Here is a 17,037-nt window from a genome sequence, read left to right on the forward strand (position 1 = left end):
TGGATAGAGCGTCGGCCTGTGGACTGAAGGGTCCTGGGTTCAATTCCAGCCAAGGGCACATGCCTGGGTTGTGTGCTCGATCCCCAGTAGGGGGTGTGCAGGAGGCAGCCGATCCATGATTCTCTCTCATCATTGATGCTTCTATCTCTCTCTCCCTCATTGAAATCAATAAAAAAAACATATATTTTTTAAAAAAAGCTGGCAGGGAAGGTAGCTCTGAAATTTCTGGAAAGTCCCACGGGCTTGCCCAGTATCTGGGCAAAGACAAATCATTTTGCTTAATTAGCAAACGTTTGCTGGACCCGGAGGGAGTGACGGGCTGGTACTCAGTTTGGGTCCCTGGGTCATGGCCTTGGGGTCCGTCCCAGGACTCGGTGCTGGAGCCCAGGGCGCTGTGGGCCGGCGAGGGGCGGCTGAGGTCGCCAGCAAGACGGGAGTCGCACACATCCCTCTAGCAGGCGTCCTCAAACTACGGCCCGCGGGCCACATGCGGCCCGCCGAGGACATGGATCCGGCCCGCCGGGTGCCGCTGCCTGTCCTGCTTAGCAGCCGACTCGTCCCGGGCCCGCAGTGCGCATAGGAATTTGTTCATAGTTTTTTTTTTTAAACTATAGTCTGGCCCTCCAACGGTCTGAGGGACAGTGAACTGGCCCCCTGTTTAAAAAGTCTGAGGACCCGTGCCTTAGCGCTTCCCACTCTGAAGAGCTGCGTTTGGTCCGGAGGAGGGGCGCTGGCCTCTCAGAGACACCGCGGGGCGCTCAGGGAAGATGCTCGCGGGCAGAGCGCGTGTGTGGCTGCTTCCAGGTCGCCAGGGAGGGAGCCCGGCTCCTGCGGGGCCACGGCACAGGCGGGTGGGGCGGACAGGAACCTTCCAGAGAGGACAGGGAAGCCTTCAGGTGGAGGAAACGTGCTCTTGAAGGCATGGGCCTGGGCGGCCCTGTTGCCCAGAAACCGGTCCCTCTCACTGGCCCGGAGGGAGCGCCCTTATGCTCAGCCAAGCCTCCTCGGAACCTGTTCTGCATCGTGGTCTGGGCCAGTGGTCGGCAAACTGCGGCTCGCGAGCCACAGGCGGCTCTCTGGCCCCTTGAGTGTGGCTCTTCCACAAAATACCGCGGCCTGGGCGAGTCTATGTTGAAGAAGTGGCGTTAGAAGAAGTTTAAGTTTAAAAAACTTGGCTCTCCAAAGAAATTTCAATTGTTGTACTGTTGATATTTGGCTCTGGTGACTAATGAGTTTGCCGACCCCTGGTCTGGGCGATGGCATGCTTGCTGCCACCTTCTAGAAACCATTGTTTCCTGTTAATCCTCACCCAGGGTGTTTTTCCCATTGACTTTTAGAGAGAGTGGAAAGGGGAGAGAAAGAAGGAGGGGGAGAGAGAGAGAGAGAGAGAGAGAGAGAGAGAAAGAGAGAGAGAGAGAGACATCAATTGGTTGCCTCCCGCACGCACCCCGGCCAGGGCCAGGGACCCTGCAACCCAGATGTGTGCCCTTGACGGGGATCGAACCCGGGACCCTTCAGTCCACGGCCGACACTCTATCCACGGAGCCACACCGGCCGGGGCCACATGAGGTCGTTAACAGGATGTCCAGGTCTCAGGCTCTCCTGTGTGCCGCCAGGCCTGGCTGGGGGCTCCCCAGCGCCCAGCAGCCGCCACCTGCCTCTCCCAGCGGAGGGTCTCACCACACACACACACACACACACACACACACACACACACACACAGACACGCACACACACAGACACACACACACACACACACACACACACACACACACACACACACGGCGAGGCCCTCCCCGTCTCCTTTCTGCAAGAGCGAGAAGGGGCTCAGGTCTGATTCCGCTGGGCGCTCACCCGCCCGTGGAGCTGGCAGCTTGGCACGACCCAGGCCTCAAACTCGTCACCTTAACGCGGCCGAGCGCGCAGCGGGTCAGTGGATCAGTGGCTACGGCCCCTTTACTGCCGGTGAGGCCGTCGGATTGCATGCACTTTGCCCGGGCGTCGCCGAGCCTCCGCCAGAGGGGCCGGTGCAGAGCATCGCCCAGCTGCCCCCCTCTCACCCACGCTCTGTGCTTCGCGTCCCGCCATCCAGATGTCTATGCTCCTCACCAAAGCACCTCTCACTCCGCCGTCCTGCCGTGGCTGTGTGGCTGTGTGCGGCGTGGCTGTGTGGCTGTGTGGCTGTGTGGCTGTGAGCTGTGTGGCTGTGTGGCTGTGTGGCTGTGAGCGGTGTGGCTGTGTGGCTGTGAGCTGTGTGGCTGTGTGGCTGTGTGGCTGTGAGCAGCATGACTGTGTGGCTGTGAGGCTGTGTGGCTGTGAGCGGCGTGGCTGTGGGGCTGTGAGCTGTGTGGCTGTGAGGCTGTGTAGCTGTGAGCGGCGTGGCTGTGTGGCTGTGAGCGGCGTGGCTGTGTGGCTGTGTGGCTGTGAGCAGTGTGGCTGTGTGGCTGTGAGGCTGTGTGGCTGTGAGCAGCGTGGCTGTGTGGCTGTGTGGCTGTGAGCGGTGTGGCTGTGTGGCTGTGAGCGACGTGGCTGTGTGGCTGTGAGGCTGTGTGGCTGTGAGCGGCGTGGCTGTGTGGCTGTGAGGCTGTGAGCAGCGTGGCTGTGTGGCTGTGTGGCTGTGAGCAGCATGGCTGTGAGCAGTGTGGCTGTGTGGCTGTGAGCGGCGTGGCTGTGTGGCTGTGAGGCTGTGTGGCTGTGAGCGGCGTGGCTGTGTGGCTGTGAGGCTGTGAGCAGTGTGGCTGTGTGGCTGTGTGGCTGTGAGGCTGTGAGCAGCGTGGCTGTGTGGCTGTGTGGCTGTGTGGCTGTGAGGCTGTGAGCAGCGTGGCTGTGTGGCTGTGTGGCTCTGCAGCGGCTTGGTTTGCTCGCGGCTGTTTTCCAGGAGGGGAGAGGGAGGGCCTGGCTGGCCTGCTCCCCAGGAAAGGAGGGAGCCCTCCGCTGCCTCCCGCCCCGGCAGCACAGCCCCTTCGCCTGTACTTGAAGGAGAAATCAGCACCTGCACCCCGAGCTGCTGGCCCAGGGCTGCGCCCCCCCCCTCCCCCGCCCCCCGCCCGCCTGCGTGGTGCTTGGCTTGGCTTCGTTCGCTCAGGTCTCCAGAACGAAATACCCAGCCCGTCCGGTGTGAGGGTTCGATTCCCAGCCAAGGGCACAGGCCCGGGGTGTGGGCTGGATCCCCAGGAGCGGGCGTGCAGGAGGCAGCTGATCCATGATTCTCTCTCATCATGGATGTTTCTCTCCCTCTCCCTTCCTCTCTGAAATCAATACAAATATTAAAAAAGACAGCAGACATTGCTTTCTCACAGTCTGAGGTCAAGGTGCCAGCTGGTCGGGTGGGGACCCTCTTCCCAGTCCCAGGCCTCTCGCTGTGCCCCACGTGGTGGAAGGGACACGGGGCTCTCTTATAAGGACACCGAGCCTGTCCATGGCGCGGCCCTCATGCCCTCACCACCTCCCAGAGGCCCTCTTCCTAACTCCCTCACATGGGGGGGGGGTAGGGTTCAGCCTGTGAATTTTTTTTTGGGGGGGTGGTAGGACATCAAGACCAGAGCTGGCTCGTGTGGCACGAGGCCCTGTCCTCCGTCTCCTTGTCCACCCCCAGGGCAGCCCCTGGTGCGGAGGGCCAGTGCCCTCTGCGCGTTACCTCGCTCCCGCAGCTAGTTCAAGTGTCGCCAGCGCTTCTGCTCTCCCGTCGCTGCGCATCTTGGATGTCCAGGGTGACGGCCACACAGGCTGCCTGCCCGAGTGACCCGCTTCAGCTCCCAGGAGAGCAATGAGTGGTTGGGTGACAGTGATTCAATTGTGAGTGGATTTCCTGGTTTCCAGAACTGTGAGAGAGACATTTATTTCTCAGGAGCGGCCCAGTCCAGGGTATGTTTGTTATAGCAGCTGCTGTTGCCTGAGACAGACTGTGTGTGCCTGCATATACACTGAGTGGCCAGATGATGATGATCTCTGAACGCATAATCATCTGGCCACTCCGTGTACTTCTCGTGAGCACCTCATTGATTTGATATGAAAGATACTATCAATCGTGCACCTGATCAGTTTTCCCCTTTGCACTGGCTGATAGAACGCTCAGGGCAAATAGGTGGTTGATCTCCAGCAAAAGTCTGGAATACTTTTGGGACCCATTTGAGATACAAATACACTGAGTGGCCAGGTTGTTATGCGTTCAGCGATCATCATAATCTGGCCCCTCCGTGTGTATACATCATTGCAGCAGATGCTAACGCGATTCTTTCTTATATAAGAAAGTAGCGCGAGGGGGTCGTCCGGGGGTGTGCGGGCCGCCTGCCTGCGTTTGAACTGGGCTCTCTCCCCAGGTGTGAGTAGCATGGTCACGTGCAGGAGCGATGAGCGGCTCCGGCAACCTCATGGACTTTCTCGATGAGCCCTTCCCCGATGTGGGGACGTACGAGGACTTCCACACCATCGACTGGCTGAGGGAGAAGTCGCGGGACACCGACAGGCACAGAAAGGTAGGTGGCGTCGTGACAGTCATGTGGGAGGGGGTTCCTTCACGCGGCCAGGCCGCGTTCTCATTGCCCAGGGAGCACGCTCACGCTCATGCCCACGTGTCCTGGGTGGGCTGGGCGCTAAGGAAGGGAAGGCTGCGGGAGAGGCAGAGCTGTGGACAGGTCATAGAATACCAGGTGCTCGCCTGGCCCGTGTGGCTCAGTGGTAGAGCATCGACCTATGAACCAGGAGGTCACGGTTTGATTCCCAGTCAGGGCACATGCCCAGGTTGCAGATTCGATCCCCAGTGTGGGGCGTGCAGGAGGCAGCCGATCCATGCTTCTCTCTCATCATGGATGTTTCTCTCTCCCTCTCCCTTCCTCTCTGAAATCAATAAAATACACTGAGTGGCCTGATTATTATGATCTCTGAATGCATAATAATCTGGCCACTCAATGTATATCCTATATAATAAAAGGCTAATATGCAAATTTTCCCCTCAACCAGGAATTCGACCAGCAGGCAGGCCGGCCAACCGCCCATGTCCCCTCCCCCTGGCCAGGCTGGCCGGACCCCACCCATGCACGAATTCATGCACCGGGCCTCTAATACACACACACACACACACACTGAGTGGCCAGGTTATTATGCGTTCAGAGATCACAATCATCTGGCCACTCCGTGTACATTAAGAAAAATACCAGGTGCTGTGGCAGGAGGCCCAGGCGGGCTGGCTCCGTAGAGGGAGGAGGCAGGAGGCAGCCAGGAGCCAGGCAGGGCCATTCTGTGGGAACAGCTGGGGGAGATGGGAGCCAGCGCCGGACCCTTAGAAGCAGCAGGTGGAAGTGAAGGAGGGGAAGCAGCCAAGGTGGTCCCAGTGAGAGGAGGACCCGGTGGCGAGGACGGGCCGAGCCAGGTCTCTCTCCTCCAAGGCGGACCTACTGTGTGGGGGCTGCCGCCAGTCCCAGGGACAGCGCTTCAGAGCAGGGTGAGGAGGGACAGCCACGGGGCCACCTCATGGTCCGCAGTGGCGCTGACTCCACGTCTCCCTTCAGAATGGCTTGCGCATCATCAGAGCTCAAATGGCACCTGGTGAGTTTGTTTAATCAAGTGGATTTTAAAAATATATTTTATTGACTTTAGAGAGGAAGGGAGAGGGGGAGAGAGAGAGAGAGAGAGAGAGAGAGAGAGAGAGAGAAACATCAATGATGACAGAGAATCATTGATCGGCTGCCTCCTGCACGCCCCCTGCACGCCCCCACTGGGGATTGAACCCGCCACCCAGGCATGTGCTCTGATCAGGAATCGAACCGTGACCTCCTGGTTCATAGGTTGATGCTCAACCTCTGAGCCAGGCCGGCCGGGCTGAACGAAGTGGGTTTTTTGAAGTGGGAAGCCCACTTTGTCGCGTGTCGTTCCAGATAACCAGCAGAAGCAAGGAGTCCGCGTGGGAGTTCATCAAGGGCCTGCTGGACGCCTGGTCGGGATGGGTGGTCATGCTGCTCATCGGACTGCTGGCGGGTACGTGGACGGCACCCCGGGCGAGGCGGGCGCCCGGCCCAGCGCAGCTGCTGGGGTGGCATTCTGGAAAGGGAGTGCTTCTCCGCTAGCCCCCGGGAGGGAATCGGTGCCTGAGCCATCCGGGAGTGCAAGGCACGAGCAGCCAGTTCACGCAAAGGCTGTCACCGTGAGGCAAGGCCGAGGGCGGGGCCCCGGTGGGCATGGCAGAGCTGTGATTGGGGCGTGTGGCCACGGGCTTGCATGAAAACACACACTCTACGTTCTGTGCCGCTTGCTTGTGGAGAAGGCAGAAAAGTATGGAGAGGTTTTGGTCTCTAATAATAAAGCACCACGTGAAACCGGCCTTTGCTAATCCTGGGAGGCCCTGGGGTGAACTGCAAACACCCCAAGACACTGAAAATAATGCGCGACACATGTCCAGCGGGTGTGGCCCAGTGGTTGAGCGTGGAACCAGGACCTAGGAGATCACGGTTCGATTCCCAGTCAGGGCCCGTGCCTGGGTTGTGGGCTCCATCCCCAGGAGGCAGCCGATCTGATGATGTTCTCTCTCATCCATGTTTCTATCGCTCTCTCCCGCCCCCTTCCTCTCTCTCTAAAAGTCAGCAAAAACATATTAAACTGGCCTCTCACAAAAGGCTCCATTTCCTTAAAAAAAAAAAGTGAGACACCCCCGGAGCTAGCTGGAGATACCCCCCCACACACACACCACACACACTGTTCAGACCCTCAGGGCCTCTGCGCCCGTCCTTGGATAATCCCAGCACCGGTTCCCGGAGCGAGCGGAGGACTGCGGGGGAGAAACCCACTCTCACTATCCAGGGCGCTGCTTCCTGCCACTGCCTCCCTTTCAGGAGGCTGGGCAGGGTCATGTCTGGGATAGAGCCCGGGCGTGCTGAAGAGACCCCCTTAACAACCCCCCTGCCTGTCATGACACAGAGCTATGGTTAGGGCACTGACCAGACAAGGACTGTAACACGGGCGGGACACAGCAGACGCTGAGAGAGAGACGGAGCACTGAGGGGCGCAGATAGATGTAGGTTGGGGATCCTGAGGATTTCAGCTGCCGGTGCGTCTGCATTGGTTCCACAGACAGCTGTAGGGGGGCTCCGCCAAGAGGAGTGCTCAGGGGGTCTCCTTCCCTTGTAGCCACAGCAGCTGTTCATCCATTGCTCCCGGCCAATCCCTGTCTCCCACCGGCGTTCCCAGTGAACTTGAACTTACGGATATACGGCGCACGGCCACCAACTTGTTTGACCTTTGAAGGTGGGCGGGTGGGAGCTGTCTGTGAATTCCGATGTCTTTGTTTAGAATCGAGTTTTAAAACCATTCGCTGCGTCATTACCCTTGGCGCCTAGGAAGGAGAAATGGGTAGAGAAATGAAGAAATGCAGAGGAGACGTCCTGGCATCTTGGAGTGCACAGCGCAGTGGAGATGTATTGATTCATCTGAGAGCCTGATCAGGCTGTGATCGGGCTGTCCTTAACCTGATATTGACCAGTTGGCTTCACTATCAATCCGATTTCTGCCAGTTCTTTTAAGGACAATCATTTGGGGAGTTAAACAAAATACTGCTTGGGCTTCGATCTAATAGAGTATTTGGAGATGATGCCTTAGCATTGACCCCTCCACTTCCTCCTGCCCCTCCTGTGATACTAACGTGCAGCCAGGGTGAGAGCCGCAGGAGAAGGGTGAGCCCCTGGACACACCAGCGAGTGAATATAGGAGGAAGGTAAGAGAGAGGATGATGCCAGTGCCGAAGTGCTTTTTATCTTGGAAGGAAAGCCAGAAAATTGTGTCCCATTCACTTCCCTGTTGTCCAGCTGGTGGAGAGGACTCAGGTGTCCCACTGCCTGGCCTGTCATCTCCTTAGTGGCATCCTGGACATTACATTCTGAATGCTGAGATGGAGAGGTCCAGGCGCAGCCGTGGGCTAACTATGGCCCGCGGGCCGGATCCGGCCCGTTCGGCTGTTCTATCCGGCCCGCGGAGCCGAAAGAGCGGAGGGTTCTCTTGCTCTCCCCTCCGCTCCTTTACTTTGAATTTATATTAGTTCACACAAACACTCCATCCATGCTTTTGTTCCGGCCCTCCGGTCCAGTTTAAGAACCCATTGTGGCCCTCGAGTCAAAAAGTTTGCCCACCCCTGGTCCAGGGTCTCCTCTGCAGTGCAGTTATAAGGATTCATCAGTAGATGTCGCTGTTGCACCACAAATGGAAATATTAAGAAAATATTAGCGCTGCATTTACTATGAATCACCACCAGATGTCACTGTTGCTCCACGGAACGAAACATTCACAAAACATTTATTATGAATCACCACCGGGTGTCACTGTTGCTCCACGGAACAAACATTAACAAGACGTTTATGGGGACTCGCCACTGGGTGTCACAGATACTCCATTCATGGAAGGAAGCTGAACCGGCCAGCACTGTCAGAAGCAGCCAGCCAGGAAGCCTGGGTGTGGGATAATGTGATTATGAATGAGTGAATGGTGCTGGGATTTGGGGTGATCACTGGGTCTCACCCCTGGCTATCTGCAGGACCCCTCCCTCACCTTCCATTTTTTTTTTTACACTCACCTTCTTTAGGTCTTTGTTCAAACATCATCTTTTGCTTGAGGTGTTTTCTGACCACCTTTTCTAAAAGTCCACTTCTCCTTCTCTGAGCTGCATCACCCCCACCCGCTGTATGTGTGTGTGTGTGTGTGTGTGTATGTACATATGTAACAGCCTCATTGTGGTGTAACTTACATACCATACAATCTATCCAGTTAAAGTATATCCTTCGGTGGTTTTCAGTGTACTCACGGACGTGTGCAGCCATGGCCACAATCAATTTTAGAACATTTTCATCGGCACCCAGAGACCCTCCATGTCCTTTAGCTGTCAAGCTCCAGGGCCCGCAGCCTCCTCCCGGCCCCTGTCTGTCTCTGCCCGCTCTGGACGTTACATAGAAATGGCATCATACAACATGTAGTGTGCTGTGATCACCTCTTTTTACTCAGCATGAGGTGTTCAGGGTTTGGAATTGCTTGGAAGGATGGTAACTGTTTAACCTGGTGAGCAACTTCAGACTATTTTCCAAAGCCTTTACACCACTGTCACGTGCCCCACAGATACGATCGGGATAACATATGTATTACATAGATGTCATGCCAACACATCATGGTATCAGGATGTGACAGGTATGCTGATGGGTAAATGCCTGGGAAGCATGCTGAGCCCAAACTTAGGAAATCAGGGAAGGCTTCCTGCAGGAGGTGATGGAAGTGCCAGGATCTGGAAGAGAAAGAGGAGATGGCCGGGTGGGGGCGGGCAGTGCTTCCCGAGAGGCTGCAGAGGGCAGAGCCTGGTGGGGCCACGAGGAGGGAGCAGGCAGGGGTGGGGGCTCGTGATGGGAAGCGATGAGGCTGGAGCGGGGTGAGGGGCAGCTGCTGGAGTCTGCGACCTGTTGGGGATCCACGCATTCTCTCGAGAACAGTGGGGAGCTTCCGTGTAACAGGGGGAGGCGGGGGGGTGAGCCCCAGGCAGGTGTGTGGATGCCCCTGGTGTCGATACGGGTGGGCAGTGAGAGTATAATAAGGATCCAGTAAAAGTTGGAAAAATGCAGGAGCCTGAGAGTGTCCCCGCCTTCATAGAAGACCGGACTGGCTTATTCTAGAAAGAGGTCTCTGTGGCCCAGCGCACACTCCGATTACCCCACTTCCACCGGCCTTTGGAGCAGTTATTTATTTACGTAGACCCGCAGTCCCTTACACAACAATTTAAAAAATCCAGCAAGTTCTCTAAGTGAGATTTTCCCAAGTCCGGTTCCTATGCGTGGCCAAACCTGACTTAAGCAACGAGGCGGTCAGTCCTCATGCCCCCATTAGGGATTGTCCCGCTTCCCTGAGAAATGTGAATGTGTGGCCCCAGCGCCCCGCCCCCGAGGCCGCTGTGCGGGGAGTCCTGTGTGGGGTGCGCACCCTGTTTCTGGAACCCGGGGTGGGGGGGATGGGCTGGTGCTGGGTGGAGACGTGCGTGCCTCTGTCCGGCATGTGGACCCGATCACGGCCTGTGTGTCTCCTTGGGCTGGGCTGGCCTGCACGCACCCCAGTGCTCAGGGGACTTCCTGTGCGTGTGGCCCCCGGGGAGGGGGGCATGGTCCTGTCCGCCTCGGGCCCTGCCCCGCGCTGTGTGCCCACAGCGTCCCCGACCTTCCTGATGCCGCGACCCTTTAACACAGTGTCTCATGTTGGGGGACCCCCAACCCTAACATGATTTTCGTTGCTGCTTCCTAACTGTCGTTTTGCTCCCGTTATGAATCGTCATGTAAGTATCTGTTTTCCGATGGCCTCGGGCGACCCCCAGGCTGAGAGCCGCCGCTGAGCGCTGTCGCCCTCTGTCTGTCTGTCTCCCGCAGGCACCTTGGCCGGGGTCATCGACCTGGCGGTGGACTGGATGACCGACCTGAAGGAGGGCATCTGCCTGTCCGCCTTCTGGTACAGCCACGAGCAGTGCTGCTGGACCTCCTCCGAGACCACGTTTGAGGACAGGGACAAGTGCCCGCTCTGGCAGAAGTGGTCGGAGTTGCTGGTGAATCGCTCGGAGGTGGGTTTCGGGGTGGGGGTGGGGGGGCGAGGCCGCCACTGGGCATGGGGGGGGCCGGGGGGGGGCTGCCGCTGGGCACGGAGGGGGGGGCGGGGGGGGGCTGCTGCTGGGCACGGGGGGGGGCGGGGGAGGCTGCCCCTGGGCACGGGGGGGGGGGCGGGGGAGGCTGCCGCTGGGCACGGGGTGGGGCTGTCGCTGGGCACGGGGTGGGGCTGCCGCTGGGCATGGGGAGGCGGGGGAGGCTGCCGCTGGGCATGGGGGGGCAGGGGAGGCTGCCGCTGGGCACGGGGGGGTGGCGGGGGGCCTGCTGCTGGGCCCGGGGGGGGGGGCGGGGGGCTGCTGTGGTTTGCGCTTAGGTGGCTGAGCACCCTCCGGGTTTCGCGCTGCTGAGACTTGGCTGTCCCAGCGCTAGTGTTCAAACGGCTGTTGGGAACCCCTCCCCCACGGTTTCAGTGCGCAGATGTGTATGGTTTAGAACGGCTTCTATGCTTTCATTGGTTTTTAGGGAGAGAGGAAGAGAGAGAGAGAGAGAGAGAGACATGGATGTATGAGAGAAACATCCATCGGCTGCCTCCTGCATGCCCCCTGGGGACTGAGCCCCCAACTGGGCAGGCACGTGTCCTGATGGGGAACCGAACCGGTGACCTTTGGGTGCATGAGGCGACGCTAACCGCTGAGCCAGCCGGCCGGGCTGCAGGTGTGTGGAGACGCCCGGCAGTGTGCGGGTCGGGCAGCAGCAGCAGTCACCAATGCAAGCGGCGCCCCTTCGTTGACCGGGACCCGCAGCTGCTGTCACCGCAGAGGGTGGGGTGCTGGGTCGTCTGGCTCACGCCGTCCCGCTCTGTGTCCGTGTCCCTGTCCGCCTGGCTCACGCCGTCCTGCTCGGTGTCCGTGTCCCTGTCCGCCTGGCTCACGCCGTCCCGCTCTGTGTCCGTGTACCTGTCCGCCTGGCTCACGCCGTCCCGCTCGGTGTCCGTGTCCCTGTCCGCCTGGCTCACGCCGTCCCGCTCTGTGTCCGTGTACCTGTCCGCCTGGCTCACGCCGTCCCGCTCTGTGTCCATGTACCTGTCCGCCTGGCTCACGCCGTCCCGCTCTGTGTCCATGTACCTGTCTGCCTGGCTCACACCGTCCCGCTCTGTGTCCATGTCCGCCTGGCTCACACCGTCTCGCTCTGTGTCCGTGTCCGTGTCCGCCAGGCTCACGCCGTCCCGCTCTGTGTCCGTGTCCCTGTCCGCCTGGCTCACGCCGTCCCGCTCTGTGTCCGTGTCCCTGTCCGCCTGGCTCACGCCGTCCCGCTCTGTGTCCGTGTCCCTGTCCGCCTGGCTCACGCCGTCCCGCTCTGTGTCCGTGTCCCTGTCCGCCTGGCTCACGCCGTCCCGCTCTGTGTCTGTGTCTGCGTCCGCCTGGCTCACACCGTCCCGCTCTGTGTCCGTGTACCTGTCCGCCTGGCTCACGCCGTCCTGCTCTGTGTCCGTGTCCCTGTCCGCCTGGCTCACACCGTCCCGCTCTGTGTCCGTGTACCTGTCCGCCTGGCTCACGCCGTCCTGCTCTGTGTCCGTGTCCCTGTCCGCCTGGCTCACGCCGTCCTGCTCTGTGTCCGTGTACCTGTCCGCCTGGCTCACGCCGTCCCGCTCTGTGTCCGTGTCCCTGTCCGCCTGGCTCACGCCGTCCCGCTCTGTGTCCGTGTCCCTGTCCGCCTGGCTCACGCCGTCCCGCTCTGTGTCCGTGTCCCTGTCCGCCTGGCTCACGCCGTCCTGCTCTGTGTCCGTGTCCCTGTCCGCCTGGCTCACGCCGTCCCGCTCTGTGTCCATGTACCTGTCCGCCTGGCTCATGCCGTCCCGCTCTGTGTCCCTGTCCGCCTGGCTCACGCCGTCCCGCTCTGTGTCTGTGTCTGCGTCCGCCTGGCTCACACCGTCCCGCTCTGTGTCCGTGTACCTGTCCGCCTGGCTCACGCCGTCCTGCTCTGTGTCCGTGTCCCTGTCCGCCTGGCTCACGCCGTCCTGCTCTGTGTCTGTGTCTGTGTCCGCCTGGCTCACACCGTCCTGCTCTGTGTCCATGTACCTGTCCGCCTGGCTCATGCCGTCCCGCTCTGTGTCCCTGTCCGCCTGGCTCACGCCGTCCCGCTCTGTGTCTGTGTCTGTGTCCGCCTGGCTCACGCCGTACCACTCTGTGTCCCTGTCTGCCTGGCTCACACCATCCCGCTCCGTGTCCCTGTCCGCCTGGCTCACACCGTCCCGCTCTGTGTCCGTGTCCGCCTGGCTCACACCGTCTCGCTCTGTGTCCGTGTCCGTGTCTGCCTGGCTCACGCTGTCCCGCTCTGTGTCCGTGTCCGTGTCTACCTGGCTCACGCCGTCTTGCTCTGTGTCCGTGTCCCTGTCCGCCTGGCTCACGCCGTCCCGCTCTGTGTCCGTGTCCCTGTCCGCCTGGCTCACGCCGTCCCGCTCTGTGTCCGTGTCCGTGTCCGCCTGGCTCACGCCGTCCCGTTCTGTGTCCCTGTCTGTCTGGCTCACGCCGTCTCGCTCTGTGTCCGGTGCAGGGGGCCAGCGCCTACATCCTGAACTACCTGCTCTACGTCCTGTGGGCCTTGCTCTTCGCCTTCTTGGCCGTGTCGCTGGTGCGCGTGTTTGCACCCTACGCCTGTGGCTCCGGCATCCCCGAGGTGAGTAGGGGCCACGTTTCCTTGGTGCCGAGTGGGACAGCAGACACGTCCGGAGCACTTGGCAGGGGTCCTCAAACTTTTTAAACAGGGGGTCAGTTCACTGTCCCTCAGACCGTTGGAGGGCCGGACTATAGTTTAAAAAAAAACTATGAACAAATTCCTATGCGCAATGCGGGCCCGGGACGAGTCGGCTGCTAAGCAGGACAGGCAGCGGCCCCCGACGTGCCGGATCAATGTCCTCGGCGGGTCACATGTGGCCCGCGGGCCGTAGTTTGAGGACGCCTGATAGGGCCAAGCACGGGCCCAAGCACTGGACATGAATGAACTCCTTCAGTCCCCACAACGGTGCTGTGAGGTAGGTGCTGTTGCCCTTCACGTCGCAGGCGAGGAGCTGAAGCACAGAGAGGTTCAGTGACTTGTCCTAGGTCACCCAGCAGCTACGCTGGGAGTTGGACTCAGGGTTCATGCTCTGTGTTCAGGATTCACGCTCCATTGCTTCTCAGATGGCTGAAGTCTTGTGTTTGCAAAGCATGCACAACCCTCAAAGCCCGTGGAAGCAGGCTGCGTGACCCACACATGTGCGTGTGGCCCTTGGCCTGATGCCGTGTGGGAAGGGACGGCAGCGGAGGTTTGCTGCTCAGAAGGTTTGCTGCTGAGTGAACTCCCTGGCTGCCATTTGCTCTTGAGGTGACAAGGTCATTGCAGTTGTCACAAAACCGAATTCCACCAAAGGGCCTGCGCCGTGAGCGCGCCCTGGCCGTCAGAGTGCCACCGTTCTTCAGCACTTGCATGCAGCCCAGAGGGACCCCGAGACTAGCCTTCAAACCAGGGCGGCCTGCTGGGCGGAGGGGGGTGACCTCGGCCACCAGAGGGACCCTGAGACTAGCCTTCAAACCAGGGCGGTCTGCTGGGCGGAGCAACAATAACCGAGCTAAGTCCCGAGAAGCCCGGAGAGTGAACACTTCAGCCAGGAGGGATTCTGCGAGTTCTCGTGTGCTCATCCAAGCAGAGCAGTGCAGTTCTCTTTCGGGTCGGGGCTTCAGCCGTGCCCACAGGCAGTGGAGATGGCGAGTTGCAAGCTGTGAGCGATTATGGTGACAGACGGGCGACGACGCACGCTGGTCCCTGCCAGGAACGACAGAAAGAAAAAGCCTGACTATGTCATGCTGACTTTTAAGTCAAATATGTTTGTATTGATTACCGAGAGGAAGGGAGAGGGAGAGAGAGAGAAACATCAGTGATGAGAGAGAATCATGGATCGGCTGCCTCCTGCACGCCCCCTACTGGGGATGGAGCCCACAACCCAGACATGTGTCCTTGACCGGAATCGAACCCGGGACCCTTCAGTCCGCAGGCCGATGCTCTATCCACTGAGCCAAACCAGCTAGGGCCATGCTGACTTTTAAATCAAATATATTTTTATTGATTTCAGAGAGGAAGGAAGAGGGGGAGAGAGAGAGACATCAGTGATGAGAGAGAATCATGGATCCTGCATGCCCCCTACTGGGGATGGAGCCCGCCACCCGGGCATGTGCCCTGACCCGGAATCGAACCGTGACCTCAACCCCTGAGCCACACCGGCCCAGCTGGAAACCTTTTTAAATGCAAATTTAGAGAACATTTTTCTGTGTAAGAAATGCTCTTGTCTAAGCTCTCCAGAGCACATTTACATGTGAACACTTGCTCTTGGACTTGGGGGTTTAGAGAGAAGCGGGCCAGGAAGCCCTCTTTCTATTCTGTTTGCTTCATTATCAGAACCGCTAGTGACTATGTGAGACAGCATGTCCTCTTAGAACTTACCCTGAGCTGATGTTTCATTATAAAACCTGAACACTCTCATGGATCTTCCTTTACTGGAAAGATTTAAAGTTAACCCCACTGAGTCACAAACCCGCTTCACTTCATCTCATGAAAGTCCTGCTTGATTCGGTCTCTGTTCATTCACATGAAAGCAAGTGATTGGATTGTCGCATGTACTGGGAATGGGTTCGCTTTCTTTAGTCCCTAATTTGATCATGACAATTTTATAAAATCATTTTAGAGAATTACAAAATACCTATGACATTGTTCAATTCACTGCGTGTCATGGCTGGCGGAGGCTCAGGTAATTGAGATGTTTGTAATTTTCTAAATGGCATGATGCTCTTAAACTCTACCCTCGGGTCCAAGTCCACATTATGTAACTGACAGAGAATTAGAGATAATTTTATTCAAGGCAACACAAAAGTGCAGGATTGTGGCAGGCATAATAAAACATCCCTCAAATCAGCGGATCTGAGATGCCCAGGCAGGCTCAAGTAGGCCAAGTACTACTAGTTAAAGGCCGGTTTAACCACCACTAGTTTGTCTGGCGTTAGTTAGAGGCTAGTGCAAGAAATACTATCTGTTTGTGTAGCTAGAAGACCTTCCTCGCGTTCTCTGGGAAAGGGTGCCTGAGTTCCTCACGCACATGCGTGCCCGCACACTTGCTCTCGATCTTTCTCCTGCAATTAAGAAACAGATCTCCATCAGTAATTCTGAGATGAAAATGGTCCATTCATATCCCTTTAAAATTTCAAGGATTGGCTCACTTCATGACCCTCCCCAAATTGGAAAAGGTGACATGATGCCAAAGAGGGTTTCAAGACGATCCCTTAACTATTGGGAAATCAGGAATTCCCATACTACTCTTGCCAGGAATGGAGCAGTGACTGGTTCTCTACTGGGGCTGCATTTATTATTATTATTATTATTATTATTATTATTATTATTACTACTAGAGGCCCGATGCACAAAGATTCGTGTAAGAATGGGCCTTCGCTCTGGCCAGAGCTGCCTTTCTGCTCTGGCCCGAAGCCGCCTTTTCGCCTTCCCACGCTGCCTAGAAGCCCAGAGTGGCTGGGGTGGTAAGGAAAGCCTGCATCTGTGTATGCAAATTAACCCACCATCTTTGTTGGGTTAATTTGCATACTCACTCCTCATTGGCTGGTGGGCGTCACAAAGGTACGGTCAATTAGCATGTTACTCTTTTATTAGGTTGATTATTATTTGTAAATCCTCACCCAAGGGTATTTTTCCACTGATTTTGAGGGAGAGTGGAAGAGAGAAGCTCTTAGGCTTATCTCTTCGGGTGAAAATTATATGTTAATGTAAATGCTGTTCATGTGAAGTTATAGGTAACCAGACCCGGAAGCAGCCTCTTGCAGGTGATGCCTCAGCCTCCCCGCTCTCCGTCCTCTGTTGCAGATCAAGACCATTCTGAGCGGCTTCATCATCAGGGGCTACCTGGGCAAGTGGACCCTGCTGATCAAGACCGTCACCCTGGTGCTGGTGGTGTCCTCGGGCCTGAGCCTCGGGAAGGAAGGGCCACTGGTGCACGTGGCTTGTTGCTGTGGCAACTTCTTCAGCAGCCTCTTCTCCAAGTACAGCAAGAACGAGGGCAAGAGGCGCGAGGTGAGCAGGCTCAGCTTCCATCTTCTGGACGGGGCCCTTCCTGTCTTCTCTCCATGTGCTTGTTTCCTCCTCCTCCTCCTCCTCCTTCTCCTCCTCCTCCTCGTTCTCCTCCTCCTCCTTCTCCTCCTCCTCGTTCTCCTCCTCCTCCTCCTCCTTCTCCTCCTCCTCCTCCTCCTCCTCCTCCTCCTCGTTCTCCTCCTCCTCGTTCTCCTCCTCCTCCTTCTCTTCCTCCTCCTCCTCGTTCTCCTCCTCCTCCTTCTCCTCCTCCTCCTCCTCCTCCTCCTCCTCCTCCTCCTCCTCCTCCTCCTCCTTCTCCTCCTCCTCCTCCTCCTTCTCCTCCTCCTCCTCCTCCTCCTCGTTCTCTTCCTCCTCCTCCTCCTCC

General features: G+C 58.1%; 1 protein-coding gene across 3 annotated transcripts in view; it reads left to right on the top strand.

The window, feature by feature from the left end:
- The window catches only part of CLCN4 (chloride voltage-gated channel 4), a 58,307-nt gene that overhangs the window by 17,391 nt on the left and 23,879 nt on the right, over positions 1-17,037 (top strand). For all 3 annotated transcript variants that reach the window (XM_080653028.1, XM_080653030.1, XM_080653029.1), the window contains exons 2-6: positions 4,320-4,475; positions 5,874-5,973; positions 10,377-10,564; positions 13,101-13,223; positions 16,449-16,655. In XM_080653028.1, coding sequence (XP_080509154.1) covers positions 4,350-4,475; positions 5,874-5,973; positions 10,377-10,564; positions 13,101-13,223; positions 16,449-16,655 — 744 coding nt within the window. In that variant the 5' untranslated portion in view covers positions 4,320-4,349. The remainder of the gene's footprint in view (positions 1-4,319; positions 4,476-5,873; positions 5,974-10,376; positions 10,565-13,100; positions 13,224-16,448; positions 16,656-17,037) is intronic.

Source organism: Plecotus auritus (assembly GCF_963455305.1).
Source record: "Plecotus auritus genome assembly, chromosome: X".
Taxonomy (NCBI): Eukaryota; Metazoa; Chordata; class Mammalia; order Chiroptera; family Vespertilionidae; genus Plecotus; species Plecotus auritus.